This window comes from Salvelinus sp. IW2-2015, linkage group LG15, assembly GCF_002910315.2.
Source record: "Salvelinus sp. IW2-2015 linkage group LG15, ASM291031v2, whole genome shotgun sequence".
Taxonomy (NCBI): Eukaryota; Metazoa; Chordata; class Actinopteri; order Salmoniformes; family Salmonidae; genus Salvelinus; species Salvelinus sp. IW2-2015.
Window position 1 is genome coordinate 44,956,894 of NC_036855.1, and position 18,528 is coordinate 44,975,421.

The following is an 18,528-nucleotide window of genomic DNA, read 5'->3' on the forward strand; positions in this document are numbered from 1 at the left end:
CTAAGGTGTTTGACTGACAGTTGCAGGACACCCAGTTTCAAGTCCCAGTCAGGATACCCCCCAAATACGCTTACCCAGGCAAACCCAGGCTTAAGGACCTATGGGGGGAGATATTGAGCAATAATCTTCCACTTTTATTCACTATTAGTTCACATTTCTAATTCAGGGGATAGGGAACAATAGCAAAGCATGGCAAAGGTCTGCCAGAAGGCACAGAGCCAAACTAGCAACTAGCCTGAACGACACAGGTGTATAGAATCTTTATGAGTTTTGAGCTGGGTGCGGCTCTGTCCATTAGCCGTGTTGCTGAAATCGCTGATCTTCGTTTTACCTAGCACTGATTGTGGTACTGTCCAGGTTGCTGAAACATTATTTACGTGTGTGCTGGTTTCATTGCACAACTTGGAGTTACCGTTAGATTGCCTTTATTTTACCTGCGGCCTTTCCCAAACAGTTAGAATAGGAACAGGGATTATAGTGACCTTAGCATATCTTAGTAGGCCTTAGCCTGTGACATCTTGGTGTAATGGCTAAGGTACCCAGGTTTGAGACCCCATCGGGCTATGGCAGGATACATTGAGCAATTTTGCACAACAGGAGGTATATTACACCACAATACTTTTGGTTGTTTTTTAAATATTCTATTCATTAACTGAGATATACTGTAGGTCTACACTGAACCGAAGGTAGCCTAGTGACAATTTATACAGGATAGAAGGCATCTGACTATGACTTCCTTTTGTGAAGTCAGCGGGTATCACCGTTTTTCTGTCATAATTCAAGTCAGTCAATTTCACAATAGAATAGACTGTTAACCAGCTAGGCTGACACGCAGCCTACTTCTCCCGTCAGTGACTGCGGTTGGCAATTTGAGAATTGACTTGAATGCTGATTTGAGGAGAGATCGACAAAGACAGGAGATTAGTGAATTTTTGAAAGGAAAAAATGGGACGATGACGGATTGTGAGGAGCAGTCCAATTGTTCAAACGCACCTGCTTTATCAGACAGACTAACAATTCCCTCCGTTCAAATCCAGGGACACTTCGGCAAGGAATCGAGGAAATATAGATTCAAAAGAAGCAAAACTTCTAAGGGTTTTGAGCCGTTGGTCCTCGCACTGTGTGGTATCGCTGAGAGGACGCCCCATAGAGGCATTTGAAATGAATTCAGCACTGGGCCAGGCGGTCAGCAACCCAAAGTCGAGTGATGTAACCGTTTCATGCGCCAAAGGCAAAGAGGAAAAAAAGGGAAAAAATCTAATCAGAGGCTGGAAAAGGGAGAGGGATGCTTTCAGGACGAGGAAAGAGAAACATGATGGTCAAAGAAGTCCCATCTTAAATTCTATACCTGACCATTTGTGCACCCTCGGAAGCAAAGCGAATCCGTGTCATTGTGCAGGGGGCAGAATGGAAGACATTACCAAAAACGGTTTGGATTGTGGAATAAAGGGCAGCGCTATTGTTGTGAGGAAGAATGACGACACTGTCACAACGGCAAAGAAACTGAGAACCGAAAAGGTAAGCTTAATGCCCGTTTTAAAACATGTAGGCTACCAATCATTATCTTATTAGCTTAATTGCCGTGGAATATTTTTTTCATTAGAGAGGTAGCCTAACAGGATTACTTGGCAGATGTTTTATGCATGAGTAAGGTAGCAGCCTAATAGAGATACAGTTCTATCATGGTAATCCTTTATGTGCACAGAATACACACAGCTGTTCAAGAATGCAGTTCCAAGGGCCCAGGCCAGAACATCCCCCCAAAATATAGGCTAAGAATGACAAACGAATATATAATGTACAGTGATGTGGCTACAAAACACTACCACACTATTATTTACAATATATTATGTTATTTACAATATGGACAATGATTTAATAATTAATATAATGACAAGGTACCCTAAGCACACAAGCAAGCATGCAAGCAGAGAGGTTTTGCATAGCTGTGATATATGAAAGGCTATAACCAGATGTAAACCTGGGGAATCACCATAATCTCAGACCCATCAGTTGTATCCTAACCCGATCAGTTTATCTTATTAGCATGTCCTCTATTTTGTTCATAATATAACTGAAACTCCACAGCAAAAGGAAGTGAAGTTTTTTCAGGTACTAATTTCTTATGCTTATCTTTTTACAGTTTCTGTAATTTAATGGTTAATGTTAATGCTATTGGAGGCTGTTGCCCACCATTTATTGTTCTCGGGGAACAGTCCCACACTCTCCACAATTTTTACCTGAGTCTTTTGATTTGATTTATCTTAAATAGCTTAGTAGGGACACCACAAAGCCCCAACCTACATAGGCAGTTGTTTTTTTTATAATGATTTAATCTAATTTGTTTCAAGAGAAGACGCCTATCTTTCTTCATGACAGATGCCATCAGTAATCAGTGTTTTTCACTCAGCAGCAGGGGAAGTGGAGTGTGTGAACGGTAGCCATCTTTTCTCCCTGCTCTTGGCTATCAGCTCCTCACCGTGCTGCATATTAAAATCACACATAGCCTGTAACAATGAACGCTTGTGTTGCTTTTATGGTTACAAGACAAGGCATTCGTGATGAAGACAAGTCCTAGGTTTTTGACTCATCATTGTGGTCAATGTTTGAGACGTTTGCTGAGTGATTCTGTCTGAGGGAGGGAGGGTACAGGACTGTGGCATTGCATTTTGCAATCAAAGCAGGGGAGCATGCATCAATCAGTCTTTGTTTTTGTCCCTTTCTAGGTATCTGATCAGACACAAACAACCCTGTAGGAATGACTTCTCTTTCAAATGATGTTATATGCATACAATAAGAATTAAAAATGACATAACACATTTAGTCAGAAGTACAAACACGTTCAGCACTGCATACAAACATAAATAGTAAAAATACATGAATGACAATCTTTCAATAGTATTGCTTGTTGTTCTTTTTATTTGTTTTTCAGGTCATGCAAAAATGCTATTTTCAGAGAATATTTCATTAAACTGCTGAAATGTGTACGTCACTGTTATTCAAAGATACATATATTTTTTTGAAGATGAATTGTCAATAGCTGCTTGTATTTTATGAAATTACCAATAGGCTTTGGAAAAACAACACTTTCCTTTGTTTATTACCATCCCTATGATGAAAATAGATATGAGATTATTTATGAATTAAAGGTCAGGATGCTTAAAGGCCCAGTGCAATCAAAATTCATTTTTTTCTGTGTTTTGTATCATACAGTGCCTTGCAAAAKTATTCATCCCCCTTGACGTTTTTCCTATTTTGTTGCATTACAACCTGTAATTTAAATGGATTTTTATTTGGATTTCATGTAATGGACACAAAATTGGTTAAGTGAGAAGAGAAAAACAACACAAAATAAAAAACGGAAAAGTGGTGTGTGCCCCCCCTTTGCTATGAAGCCCATAAATAAGATTTGGTGCAGCCAATTACCTTCAGAAGTCACATMATTTGTTAAATAAAGTCCACCTGCGTGCAATCTAAGTGTCACATGATCTGTCACATGATCTCGGTATATATACACCTGACCAAGGAGCTCTCCAAACAGGTCAGGGACAAAGTTGTGGAGAATTTCAGATCAAGGTTGGGTTATAAAAAAAAATATCAGAAACTTTGAACACCCCACGGAGCACCATTAAATCCATTATTAAAAAATGGAAAGAATTTGCACCACAACCAACCTGCCAAGAGAGGGCTGCCCACCAAAACTCATAGACCAGGCAAGGAGGGCATTGATCAGAGAGGCAACAAAGAGACTAAAGATAACCCTGAAGGAGATGCAATGCTCCACAGCAGAGATTGGAGTATCTGTCCAAAGGACCATTTTAAGCCGTACACTCCACAGAGCTGGGCTTTATGGAAGAGTGGCTAGAAAAAAAGCAATTTCTTAAAGAACAAAATAAGCAAACACGTTTAGTGTTCACCAAAAGGCATGTGGGAGACTCCCCAAACATATGGAAGAAGGTACTCTGGTCAGATGAGACTAAAATTTAGCTTTTTGGCCATCAAGGAAAACACTATGTCTGGTGCAAACCCAACACCTCTCATCACCCCGAGAACATCATCCCCACAGTGAAGCATGGTGGTGGCAGCATCATGCTGTGGGGATGTTTTTCATCGGCAGGGACTAGGAAACTGGTCAGAATTGAAGGAATAATGGATGGCGCTGAATACAGGGAAATTATTGAGGGAAACCTGTTTCAGTCTTCCAGAGATTTGAGACTGGGACAGAGGTTCACCTTCCAGCAGGATATTGACCCTAAGCATACTGCTAAAGCAACACTCGAGTGGTTTAAGGGGAAACATTTAAATGTCTTGGAATGGCCTAGTCAAAGCCCAGACCTCAATCCAATTGAGAATCTGTGGTATGACTTAAAGATTGCTGTACACCAGCGTGAACCCATGCAATTTGAAGGAGAAGGAGMCRTTTTGCCTTGAAGAATGGGCAAAAATCCCAGTGGCTAGATGTGCCAAGCCTATAGAGACATACCCCAAGAGACTTGCAGCTGTAATTGCTGCAAAAGGTAGCTCTACAAAGTATTGACTTTGGGGGGGTGAATAGTTATGCACGCTCAAGTTCAGTTTTTTTGGTCTTATTTCTTGTTTGTTTCTTCAAAGTGGTGGGCATGTTGTGTAAATCAAATGATACAAACCCCCCCAAAATCCATTTTAATTCCAGGTTGTAAGGCAACAAAATAGGAAAAATGCCAAGGGGGGTGAATACTTCCACAAGCCACTGTATTGTACAACAGCTGATGAAATGAACACTGTAACATGTGAAAAAATGTGATCAGTGTTTTTTTCTGATAGTTGCTGGTTGAAAATTCAATCTATACAGGAATCTTCTAATCCGCCTGTTTGCATGAGTGGGAGTTTCGGCTTGCATGATGACATCACCAGGCGGGAAATTGGATAATAGACTAATAACAAAGAGAGTTCCAAAGCTCTCTCCTAATAACAGCTAGTTTTAAGTTTTCCCCTCCCCACTCAAACCACTCCAAGACAGTCCTAGTAAAATTCTTGCTTGAGAAAATAGTTTTTTGCTAAAAAGCTATATAATTCTTATTGATTTTATTGATGGAGAACTATTACAGTAAGATACTTCATTGTTACASAAATTATTTGATATTGATATAAAAATGGCTGCTTTGGGCCTTTTATGTTGAAAAGTCAGAGGTGATATTTGACTCCGACTCCTCCTTTCCGTAGGTGGATTCAATGTTTACAGTGCCTGCACCCCCGCCACCCGGCCCTCAAAGCCCAATGTCCAATGCCCCCTTCTCTTCACCCATCTCAAAGCAACTTCTGGTGAGGACCAGATCCATAGGAACCAACACACAAGATGGAGGGCCAGACACCGATTCATGTCGCCCTGGCCCTTGTCAGCCAGGCACCAGTGTCAACCTGGAGGGCATTGTGTGGCATGAGACTGAGGAAGGTGAGGATTCCATTCCTCCAGCTCTCCTACAATTTCAGCATTCCACCATGTTCTTCAGCATGTACATGATTGACCATGAATGAAAGGCTGTACAGTCGCTTATATCAGTGGGCATAAAACAGTTTATTCCACGGTAATATTATTAACGGTACGCCAGTATTAATAATTATCATCTGATCAAAGGTAGGCCTTAGCCATGCGGAGATGTAAACATAACAGTATTTACAGCAGCCCAAAACCGAGAGGCTTGATTTAATCTACTTCACTAAAGAAAGCAACATTGCTGGCTCACTTGAGGACTAGAGTGTCACTTATAAAACTGAATTTGGTCTTTGCACACGGCCAACAAAGTGATTCGTGAGCTAGAAGATGCTTTTGTATTCAAGGCTGGTTTTAATTAAAGGATCTCTGCTGATGTAACAGTGTAACAGACCATGAGAGAATTCATCAGATGTGTGTTCTGTTTTTAAGAGGCCTATTATTCCTGTAAAACTCGGATTTGAAGAGAAAGGCTGTTGCCGTCTTATTAGGAAGCTATGCCATGGGACCTCCCTAGTAAGACACCTTAGCGTTCGAGGGCTGCAGAGATGCCGAGTGCATATTGATTAGGCAAATGCTAATTGCAGACCACCATCTTAATGTCCCTGACTGTGAGCTAGATTTTGATGTATGCATATCAAAATGCAATTGAGGGGTTTGATTTTATTTTCAGGACAATTGAGGGGTTTGATTTTATTTTCAGGAATGTTGGTAAATGTATATTCATTGAAAAACACATGTTCTGAAAGAGAGAGCTATTTTTGGGGGGCTAGTGAAAAGACGGACCTGATTTTGTTTGAAATACTGAACATTTCAAGGTCATTTTATTTTAGAAACAAATAATATATATCCACTCCAAACAACAGAACTCCAGTAGAAAAAGTATCCYGATTGGGTTTTAAACAGTTACATGTAATAAAGTATCATTCCATAAATAAATCCATATTAAAATAATCCTTTGTTTCAACTATATTGTACAAATATAACATTAGTGATTTATTGTGTTATTTTGGAAAAAGCAACTYTTGGAARAATTGTATGGGGGTTTYACAKGTTTTTTCATTAGGATAAATCAATMTTTTTGAAWTGTATTCTATACATTTTAGGGAAGGATTTAAGGAAGAATAAGAACATTGAAAGTCGTTTGCAATTAAGTTGCAGATCAAGGATGGATGGATGGATTCTTATTGTCTGAGTTACACAGCCCGCCAGGGGTTAGCCTACATTCTTTTATTTAACTAGGCAAGTCAGTTAAAAACAAATTCTTATTTACAATGACGGCCTAGCCCAGCCAAACCCTAACCCAGACGACGCTGGGCCAATTGTGAGCCGCCCTACGGGACCCCCAATCACGGCTGGTTGTGATACAGCCTGGAATCAAACCAGGGTCTGCAGTGACGCCTCTAGCACTGAGATGCAGTGCCTTAGATTTCTGCACCACTCGGGAGCCCCCTAACCCTAATTTAATACGATTACATTCCTAAGTGTGGAAAAAATATTTTGAGAAACGTAACTTATGATTGGACAGTCAAATATCATGGAAATGATTCACAAAATGACTCACTTTTGCACCAGCTGCGAAAACCATATGGAACGTTCCATCCACCTGGACAATGGATATAGAGCATCTTGGGGGGRAAAACGAGTGTGCTGGATATCGCATTTAGCAATAAAACACATTTTAAAGCACACCTAAACTAAATGTTTGAAAGTTTGATAACAGCCATAATTCATGCACATAGAAAGGGACCCATGAGCATTAATTTCAGATGAAAAAATGCACATCTGAAAAATTGGCGTTTATCGTGTTTTGGAAATAAACCCTTCAATTGCAGAGCTCATTAAAATTGTCACAGCAACAAGACATTTCGGTTTGCAGTTCACAGATTTTAGTGTTTACTTWCAAGAAAATTAGACTAGAATCCAAACTAGTTTATATGGCCATTTGCCAAGGCAAGATAAAGGTGTAATATGTTTTCATACAAAATCACTTCTGTAAAAGCATTTGAATATACTCGGTACAGTGAAATAATAATGTGCAATATCTATTTGATTCTCGATTATCTTGATTCTCGACTTTTGGTTGTCTTGGAGAAATCACAGAGGGCGATTGGCTTTTAAAATGTTATACTTTCTTTGTGTAAAAAAATGGTAAACTACATAATTCAGCCTTATTGGTGCTGTGGTAAGAACAAGGCTGTATCCCAGATTGTACTCTATTCCCTATATATAGTGTACTACATGGGCCCTGGTCAAAATAATTGCACAATATAGGGAATAGGGTGCCATTTGGGACGTAGACCAAGCCTCCATAAAAGCCACAAAAAGAGGATCCCATCTATCAGTCTGATGTCATTTCATCTGATAAAAAGTTATCACAATGCCATCATGGTTGTCAACTGGACCTCCATCCATGCCACAGTTCAAAGCACATCATTACAAAATGTCTTTAATGTAACGTGCTCCTTTTTGCTTTTTGAATTGTAGGTGTCCTTGTAGTCAATGTAACATGGAGAAAAAGAACCTATGTGGGGACTCTTTTGGACTGTACCAAGCATGACTGGGCACCACCCAGGTAATAATACATATTCATAATTTGTTGTATAGTATTGAAAAAAKAGTATATGAGTAGCCTATTTTGTTTTAGCCTTTTCTGTTGCCAAGAAAGCTGTCAGTGACTGTATTTGTTGCATGTCATTACCATTGTAAGTATTCAATAATGAGTACTTATGTAATTTTCGATGGATTTGATTGATTGATTTTATTTCCGTGTCATACACCAATTTTGTATAGATTTTTTTTTGTATGGTTTACTATATATACACTACCGTTCAAACGTTTGGGGTCACTTAGAAATGTCCTTGTTTTTGAAAGAAAAGCAAAACAATTTTGTCCATTAAAATAACATCAAGTTGATCAGAAATACAGTGTAGACATGTTAATGTTGTAAATTACTATTGTAGCTGGAAACGGCTGATTATTTATGGAATATCTACATAGGYGTACAGAGGCCCATTATCAGCAACCATCACTCCTGTGTTCCAATGGCACATTGTGTTAGCTAATCCAAGTTTATCATTTTATAAGGCTAATTGATCATTAGAAACCCCTTTTACAATTTTTAGCACAGCTGAAAACTACCCACAAAACACCAGTCTCAACGCCAACGGTGAAGAGGCGACTCCGGGATGCTGGCCTTCTAGGCAGAGTTCCTCTGTCCAGTGTCTGTGTTCTTTTGCCCATCCTAATCTTTTCTTTTTATTGGCCAGTCTGAGATATGGCTTTTTCTTTGYAACTCTTGCCTAGAAGGCCAGCATCCCAGAGTTGCCTCTTCACTGTTGACATTGAGACTGGTGTTTTGCGGGTACTGTTTAATGAAGCTGCCAGTTGAGGACTTGTGAGGCATCTGTTTCTCAAACTAGACACTCTAATGTACGTGTCCTCTTGCTCAGTTGTGCACCGGGGCCTCCCACTCCTCTTTCTATTCTGGTTAGAGACAGTTTGTGCTGTTCTGTGAAGGGAGTAGTACACTGCGTTGTACGAGATCTTCAGTTTCTTGGCAATTTCTCGCATGGAATAGCCTTCATTTCTCAGAACAAGAATAGACTGATGAGTTTCAGAAGAAAGTTTATTGTTTCTGGCTATTTTGAGCCCGTAATCGAACCCACAAATGCTGATGCTCCAGATACTCAACTAGTCTAAAGAAGACCAGTTTTATTGCTTCTTTAATCAGTACAATAGTTTTCAACTGTGCTAAAATAATTGCAAAAGGGTTTTATAATTATCAATGAGCCTTTTAAAATGATTCACTTGGATTAGCTAACACAACGTGCCATTGGAACACAGGAGTGATGGTTGCTGATAATGGGCCTCTGTACGCCTATGTAGATATTCCATAAATAATCAGCCGTTTCCAGCTACAATAGTAATTTACAACATTAACAATGTCTACACTGTATTTCTGATCAATTTGATGTTATTTTAATGGACAAAAAATGTGCTTTTCTTTCAAAAACAAGGACATTTCTAAGTGACCCCAAACTTTTGAATGGTAGTGTATATATATCTATATTTTTTTCTTCTTCTAGATTTTGTGAGTCACCATCCAGTGACTCTGATCTGCCAGGTGGCCGTGGCCGTGGTAAAAGGATGCGACTGGCCATCCCGGATCGACCCTGTGTTGAACCTGGGCTCGCCAAGGTCCGAGGGCTGCCACATAAGAGCCGTGGCGGGGGCATTCACAGCAAGGGCCGAAGAGGGAGCCTTAATCTGATCAATAACTGCAGAACACCTCCCTTTTTCACAGTTGAGGAGATCAAGCCAAACTCCATCCCATCTGGGAAGAGGAAAAACAAACCACCGACTGATCTGGATTTGAGTTTAGTCGCAGATGACATGAAAAATGGAAACGGGAAGAGGATCCGTGCCAAGTCCCGGAGTGCTCCTTCCACGCCACAGGGAAAGTCGGATCCTACCTTTAACGATCCGGCATGTACCTCTCCCATACTGATAGACTGCCCCCATCCGCACTGTAACAAGAAATACAAGCATATCAATGGGCTGCGGTACCACCAGACACATGCACACTTAGATGTGGACCGGAAGCCAGAGTTTGAGGCTGAGAGTGAGGACAGACTGTCTGACTGTGAGGAGTCCCTCAGTAACATGACTTTCGACTGCTCCGATATAACCAATAGCTCATCAAAGAAGCCCAGCCCTCTATATAAGGTTTCTACAATAGGGTCTCCAAAAAGCAGACGATTAATGTTCAATAGTGATCATAGTCCCATGGCGAATTCTAAAATGAGGAGGAATTCGTTGATCAAAGAGGGACTCATTGATGACTTGAGTAACTTGCCAATCATTTCGAACATGACTGTGGTACTGGAAAATTGTCTTGTTACTGATAGGAACTCCTCTGTGGAGATGCCTAAGCTTGAAGCCGAGGGTCTGATCGACAAGAAGGGAATGTGTGATAAAGGGAAAAAGGTTAATGGGAAAGTTGAGAAGTGTTCATCTAAATCTAGGACCAACAGGCCTATAGCTCCTGCTCCCCCAAAGCTGATTGCAATCCCCAACACTGTGTTCTCCACTAACACAACAGAAGCCAACACACAGCAGTCTTCCCCACCAGTAGCTGTTGGTGTCACCACAACAAAGAACCTCTCACTTAAACCCATCAAGCCAAAGTTAAACATCATGGTAGAGCCAAGTCTGGTGAAAACAACCCTAGTCACTTGCAAGGARACCAGGAACAAAGACAAACGAAGATTAAAAGACAAACACAATAAAGACACAAGGACCTCTAATGGCGATAGCATTCAACTAAAGATGGACGAGGGAAAGGTGGTGGGAAAAGAACCTTCTGGAAGCCTTCTGAAAGAGCACTTGAGCAAACAAGACGTCATGAACAGTCTAACGGAGTCTCAAGAGAGTAGAATGGCCAGCATCAGAGCAGAGGCTGACAAAGTGTACACATTCACTGACAACTCTCCTAGTCCTTCCATAGGTAGCTCTTCAAGACTGGACTGTGGCTCCCTTGAAAGTGGAGATGGCACCACCACCAAAACTAACAGCCCGGCATACTCAGACATATCGGATGCAGGTGATGATGGGGGTTCAGACTGCCGTTCAGACACTAGGTCCAAAAGTCCAAGGTCCATCTCAGCCTCTGAGATGAACTCAAACAACAATCCCAATCTAAATCCAAAGACTCATCCAGCTGTATCTATTCCTGCAGGGCCTGTCAAAGACCCCCAGTCTCCTTTTTACCACGGATATGACCCCTACTATATTCAGAATTACATGCAGACCGGCCAGTCGAACACAGCTGCTTTCCATAAGACCGCCACCCTTCAAGACAGTAAATGCAAAAAGGAGGACAATGAGGGGAGAAACACCCCGGAATTATTTGATTCGAAGAAGACTGATGTCATCAACTCAAGTTCGCAGTCCCAGCTTCAGATGGCGATGACACAAACACACACGGCTCTAGCCCAGTCCTTGTACTACGGCCAGTATGCACGAGGTCTTTACATGGATCAAAAACTCTTAATTGCATCCAAGTGCTGTGATCAGCAGCAAATCACCAAGCAGAGAGGAGGTCAAGCAAACCGAGAACCAGATGAGATGAAACACATGATAACCTCGACATCTGTATTATCTAAGGGGACAGACTCTGTGAAAACGTGCTGTGCCAAACCTGGGCTCTCGTTTGCAGAAATGGATGAGCGACCCCAGACTCTGACCACACAGCCACAAGGGAAGCCGATGCTTGTCAATATGACTGAGAACCAGGGACTTGTCAAAGACAGTGATGAAATGAAATCATCCATGAATCCAAATAATCAGACAGAGCTGGACTCAAATGTATCATTTTCAAATGTAAGTTTTTCACTCTGTCTTTAGCTATTTGGATGTTGGTGTGTACGACTGTTGTGAAGGTCAGATTGTCAGATTGTTGCATTATGTAAACCTTTAGTCCAGGGAAAGGCTGTTTATGTGGTACTGTAGATGTACTTTTGCCTAATATTTTCAAGAAGACAGATTAGGAAGATAAGTTTTATTTTATTGGTCAAATCTAAGATGGCCATACTACTAAAGGACGTAACCCAATTTTAGATGTAAATGTAAACATTTAACATAAGTAGCTAAGTAAGGAACATTTGAAAAGAAAAGTTGGTTTTGATATAAATGTTGAATTTGCAGTTGATGGATTGACTTGTCAATTCACAAACTGGGATTACTGGTATTCAATTAAATATTAAGAAAACCCATCACAAACAACACTTTTCCTCATCGATTTAGCATGCAGAAGTCCAATGCTGGTCCCGCCCAAATCAATCCAATAATGTGGAGCAGCAAAGTGATGAGCTTAGCCAGAGCTCAGAGGAGTTAAATGCTGACATGTCTAAGGAGTGGGAGATGCCCTCTGAGCCAGTGACAAAGTTGGGAGTAGAGCTCAAAAAGGCCACGAACCAGAACGTCACCACATCAGACATAGAGGACTGTGATAGGCTAGAGGAGCAGCAGCCAATAGGGGTCATGTCTGAGGACTCACAGAGTGCCAGGGTGGCTGTATCACCAGCGATGAACCCCCAACAACAACCCTATATCCAGTACCAGCATTCCTACCAATACCTACAGATGTGTGACCCCAGCAACAACTCTTACACGGTCAAGTCACCCACCCTGGTGCATAATTACCCACGTAAGTCTATATGGTTTGAGAAATTATRACTACAATGGGCAATAGAAACTGAAATCGAGTTGTTTGAGTGATTTTTTTTGCTTCATCATATTTTGTGTATTTAAGATTTTGTATTATATCACGTGTTCAAGATTCATGCCAAGTTTGTGTCGTGTTAAAGAGATTGCTATTTGGCACGACATTGTGAATGAATTTATTGAAGGGCTGTTTTCAAAATTGTGTTTTGTACTGTACATATTAGGTTTCCACTATCCTCTCTATGGGAAAACAGCAGGCAGAGAGGAGTCGGATTTGACTCAGAACAGCCGTAGTGTGAGCAGTAAGCCAGCCAGTGAGTCTACTGCCCTTGAGCTTCTGCAACACCACAATCTGCCATACCATGGCAAATCCCCTGCGGTGAGTGTCCATCAAGTATAGTCAGAATTGAGGCTGAAAAATATAAAGCAAAAGGGAATCCATGAAATGAACATGCATCAGTTTATGGCAGAAGAGAGAGGAAATTGAAATGAGCATCTGTGAGATACTAGCCCTATTGCAAGTGTGATCTGTGACATGCTGTTGAAATTATGATATTAGTGTGCAATACATACTGTATATACAGTACTACAAAGACATATTTGAGTAAAGAATCCCCCTTTTTGTCAATAGCCTGGTGAGAAAGGATCCTTTGAAGGAGAGAGAGAGACTGACCGGGAGAGGAACCATGTTCCCTTTGCCAGGCACCTTCACACTCATCATCATACACATCTTGGAATGAGCTACCCACTCATGTCTGGGCAGTACGACATTTTCCAAGGTAAACAAACGTTTCCTGAATTATTGAAATGTAAAGTGAAAAAAATATTTTACTTTGAAAATATCATGTATTTAATTTCTAAAAACAAAAAGTATGTGATTGAGAGGCTTATTATGTCTATCATATGTTGTTTTCTTTACCTATACTAAAACACAATAGTTCATTAGATATAGCTAGATCTCTCATCTCTCTTTTGAAGGGATAAGCTCTAGAGCCCTGGTTTCCAGCCAGAAGGTGTTGGTACACTCATCCTCAACTGGTATGTCCTCTTAGTTGCCCAATCCATACCCTCTCTATGATAGGCCTATTTTTTGATCATTTTGTCAAAAGAGAAAAGGATCAGTACTGAATAATGACATGAGGTAGATTTAGCAAACTTTATTCAATTTTCTTTACTGTGAGAGGTAGGTATTGTATATAAAATCATTCTAAAATCAAATAAGATGTTCATGAACTCTGCTTCTACAGATAATGAAGGGAAGAAGTAAGACCATGTGACTGGCTCACATGAGGATAAGAAGATTTACAGGCATCAATTCCATGGTGTTATATTCATAGCCTCTATGGGAGGCAGAGACCACTTTCATTTGCGATTTAATCAATATTTTATAAGAGTCAGAGTAGTGGTATTGTAATATTGGTGGAGATATGTATCAAGTAACAAGACTTAAGTATTTTGCATTTGGATGCCTGTCTGAAAACACACGTGACAAAACCCATAGTGTCATAGAATCAGCCATAAATTGCCATGCTACAAAGTTTATATGCACATGTATCGTAATGTAAATCATATGGTTGAATGTACTGAAATTTGTATTATCCCAATGTTTTTTTCCGTTGGGAAAYTGCAGTTGAAGTGCAAGAGTCTATAAAGTGGTCCTCCCAGTATTACTTAATTACATTTGTATACTGTACTTGACTGTAGCCACTTGTTGATTGTATTGTCTTGTGTGAGAGTAAATCTTCACATTTTACCAGTGCCATAGAACTGTGGTGTATATATTCTGTATAGTTACATGGCATAGTATTAAATGCTTATTATTTATGTTTGTTTTCATTTCAATGCATTGTATTGTGATTTACATTACAGCACATTACTTGCATAGTTCCAGTGGTTGTTTTATTACTTGAATAGTGCTACAAACTCTGTTTACAAGTATTGACATCTCTAGAGAAACTCTTCAATGAAGTTGCATGATCAGTGTAATTCACACAGTGTATCAAGTTACTTTGGAATCAATTAAACATGGAAACTGCTGTTGCTTTTTTATACTGTTTATGCCTTAATTCATATGTGTGGCAATCAGAATTAAAGGGTGTTTATATACACCTTATGTGTTCTGTCTATTTTGTCCTTAATAATGCCCATGCACTATACACTCTCTTCCAGGGCAGAAGGTAAAACAAGGGGGCTTGTGTCAGAGGGCATCAGGAAATTTGACAAAATCCCTGTTAGTGAGCATTTCTACTTTGCCAAGATAATCCAGCCATCTGACAGGTGTGGCATATCAAGAAGCTGATATTAAACAGCATGATCATTACATAGGTGCACCTTGTGCCGGGGACAATAAAAGGTCAATCTAAAATGTGTAGTTTTGTCCAACATATGTAAAACCTTTGAAATTGTTGCATGTTACATTTATATTTTTGTTCAGTATACAGTGCCTTAAGAAAGGATTCACACCCCTTGACTTTTTCCACATTTTGTTACAGCCTGAGTAGAAAATACAAATTTAGATTGTGTGGGTCAGTGACAAAAACACACACACTTGAAAGTGGAATTTCTTTGACATTTTTACAAATTAATAAAAAATAAAAAATGAAAAGCTGAAATGTCTCGAGTCAATAGGTATTTTACCCCTTTGTTATGACAAGCTTAAATAAGTTCAGGAGTAAAAATGTGCTTTGCACATTGCATGGACTCACTCTGTGTGCAATAGTGTTTAACAAWTTTTTTTAATGGCTACCTCATTTCTGAACCCRACACATACAATTATCTGTAAGGTCCCTCAGTTGAGAAGTGAATTTCAAACAGTTTCAGCCAGAGAGGATTTCCAATGCCTCACAAAGGGCACCTATTGGTAGATGTGTAAAATCAGCAGACATTGAATATCCCTTTGAGCATGGTGAAGTTATTAATTACACTGTGGAGGGTGTATCAATACACACAGTCACTACAAAGATACAGGCGTCCTTCCTAACTCAGTTGCCGGAGGAACTAAAGGAAAACCACTTAGGGATTTCACCATGAGGCCAATGCAGACTTCAAATTAGTTACTGAGTTTAATGGCTGTGATAGGAGAATGGATGGATCAACAACATTGTAGTTACTCCACAATACTAACCTAATTAACAGAGTGAAAAGAAGGAAGCCTGTACAGAATAAAAATATTCTAAAACATGCATCCTGTTTGCAACAAGGCGATACTGTAAAAATATGGCAAAGCAATTAACACTTTGTATTCAGGACAAAAAGTTATGTTTGGGGCAAATCCAACACAACACATTACTGAGTACCACTCTCCATATTTTCAAGCATAGTAGTGGCTGCATCATGTTATGGGTATGCTTGTAATCGTTAATGACCGTGGCGTTTCAGGATAAAAAAGAAACGTAATGGAGCTAAGCACAGGCAAAATCCTAGAGGAAAACCTGGTTCAGTCTGCTTTCCACTAGACACTGGGAGATKAATTCACCTTTAAGCAGGACAATAACCTAAAACAGGGCCAAATATACACTGGAGTTGCTTACCAAGAAGACAGTGAATGTTACATTTTTTACTTAAATCTACTTGAAAATCTATGGCAAGACCTGAAAATGTTTGTCTAGCAATGATCAACCACCAATTTGACAGAGCTTGAAGAATTTTGAAAAGAATAATGGACAAATGTTGAACAATTCAGGTGTGGAAAGCTCTTGGAGACGTTTCAGGAGAAGACCCAGATGCAGACAGTGTCGATGTAACAAAAGTTTATTTCTAGAACAGGGGGCAGGCAAAACGACAGGTCAAGGGCAGRCAGAGGTCAGTAATCCAGATCAGAGTCCATAAGGTACAGAATGGCAGGCAGGCTCAGTGTCAGGGCAGGCGAAATGGTAAAAACTAGAAAACAGGAACTAGAACAAGATAGGAGTAAGGGGAAAAACGCTGGAAGGCTTGACGAACAAAACGAACTGGCAACAGACAAACATAAAACACAGGTATAAATACACTGGGGATAATGGGGAAGATGGGCGACACCTGGAGGCGGGTGGAGAAAAGAACAAAGACAGGTGAAAAGGATCACGGTGTGACAGTACCCCCCCTACCTGGGCGCACAACTGGTTGACCGGGGTGCTGGTGTTGGAAATCAGCGATGAGGCCTGGGTCCAGGATGTCCYAGCACCTATCCTTTGGGCCATAACCCTCCCAGTCAACCAGGTACAGGAATCCCCTGCCTCGAGGCCGAACCTTCAGGAGACGCCTCACCGTGTACGCCAGTTGGCCACCGATTAGATGGGGGAGAGGAGTGAGCCTGGAAACAGGAAACAAAGAGATGTGAGACATGGGTTTGATCCTAGACACGTGAAAAGTGGGATGTATACGGGTAACAGAAGACGAACAGCAGAGGGGCTAATGACCTTGGAGATGGGGAAAGGGCCGATAAACCGGAAGGGCAGATCTCAGGTGGACAGCCATACCCTCTGCCCGAGACGATACTGGGGAGCCGGGGTCCAGTGGCGGTCCGCTTGTAGTTGATACTTGGAGGTGGTCTTGAGAAGAGCCGACGGGGCTCTCTTCCAGGTACGACGACAGCGGCAGACAAACATCTAGGCCGAGGGTATGCCAACCTCTTCCTCTTTCTCCGGGAAGAGCGAGGGCTGATAACTTAGGGAACACTGAAAGGGCGAGAGGCCCGTGGCAGAGCAAGGAAGGGTGTTGAGGGCATATTCGACCCACACTAGTTGCTGGCTCCAGGTGGTGGTTTGGCAGAGACCAGGCAGCGAAGAGTCGTCTCCAGGTCTTGGTTGGCTCGCTCCCAACTAGCAGTTGGACTGGGGGTGGAACCCGGAGGACAGCCTGGCCGACGACCCAATGAGTGTGCGGAACGCCTTCCAGCACCGGGACGAGAGGTGAGGACCCTGGTCGGAGACCATGTCCACTGAGAGTCCATGAATCCATAAGACRTGCTRCACCATGAGCTGGGCTGTCTATTTGGCAGAGGGTAGCTTGGGGAGAGGAATGAAGTGGGCGGCTTTGGAAAACCGGTCCACTACTGTCAGGATAGCAGTGTTGCCATCAGATGGGGGGAGACCCGTGACAAAGTCCAGGGATATGTGAGACCAGGGATGGTGAGGAACAGGCAGAGGTTGAAGGAGACCAGCCGGAGCGTCTTGTTCTGCACACAGATCGTGCATGCGGCAACAAAACGCAGAGATATCAGGAACCATGGTAGGCCATCAAAAGGGTTGTCGCACAAAGGCCAGCGTTTAACGGGAGCCCGGGTGGCAGGCAAGCTTGGAGGAGAGGGGCCACTCCAGGACCAAGGAGTGGACAGCGTCAGGAACAAACATCCGGTTATCTGGGCCACCCCCGGGGTTCGGCAGGGAACACCGCGCCTCACGAATCTGCTTCCCTATTCCCCAGCGGAGTGCCGTCGCCAGGCACGAGGTGGGAAGGATGATCTCGGGTTCCGGGGGTGTAGCCGCGAGGCTATAGCTACGTGACAGCACATCCGGCTTGACATTCTTGGATCCTGGTCGGTATGAGAGGGAGAAGTTGAAACTGGGTGAAAAGCAGAGCCCACCTAGSATGCCTAGATTTGAGACGCTTGGCAGTGCGGAGATATTTCAGGATCTTGTAGTCTGTCCAAACAATGAAGGGACGTTCTGCCCCCACCATCCAGTGCTGCCACTCCTCCAACTCCATCTTCACCGTGARAAGCTCACGATTCCCCACATCATAGTTCCTCTCCGTGGCGATGAGGTGATGGGAGAAGAAGGCGCAGGGATGTAACTTGAGGTCCAGGGCAGAACGCTGGGAGAGGACAGCCCCCATTCCAACATTCGAAGCAT

General features: G+C 41.8%; 1 protein-coding gene across 1 annotated transcript; it reads left to right on the plus strand.

Annotated features, from left to right (window-relative positions):
• Positions 1 to 798: 798 nt before the first annotated feature.
• Positions 799 to 14,806, plus strand: znf608 (zinc finger protein 608). Its single transcript, XM_024003307.1, has 9 exons — positions 799 to 1,518; positions 5,203 to 5,431; positions 7,958 to 8,045; positions 9,559 to 11,854; positions 12,278 to 12,680; positions 12,922 to 13,076; positions 13,329 to 13,476; positions 13,676 to 13,735; positions 13,945 to 14,806. Exons 1-9 carry the CDS (start codon positions 1,162 to 1,164, stop codon positions 13,962 to 13,964), a joined length of 3,756 nt encoding a protein of 1,251 aa, XP_023859075.1. The 5' UTR covers positions 799 to 1,161; the 3' UTR covers positions 13,965 to 14,806.
• Positions 14,807 to 18,528: the final 3,722 nt, after the last annotated feature.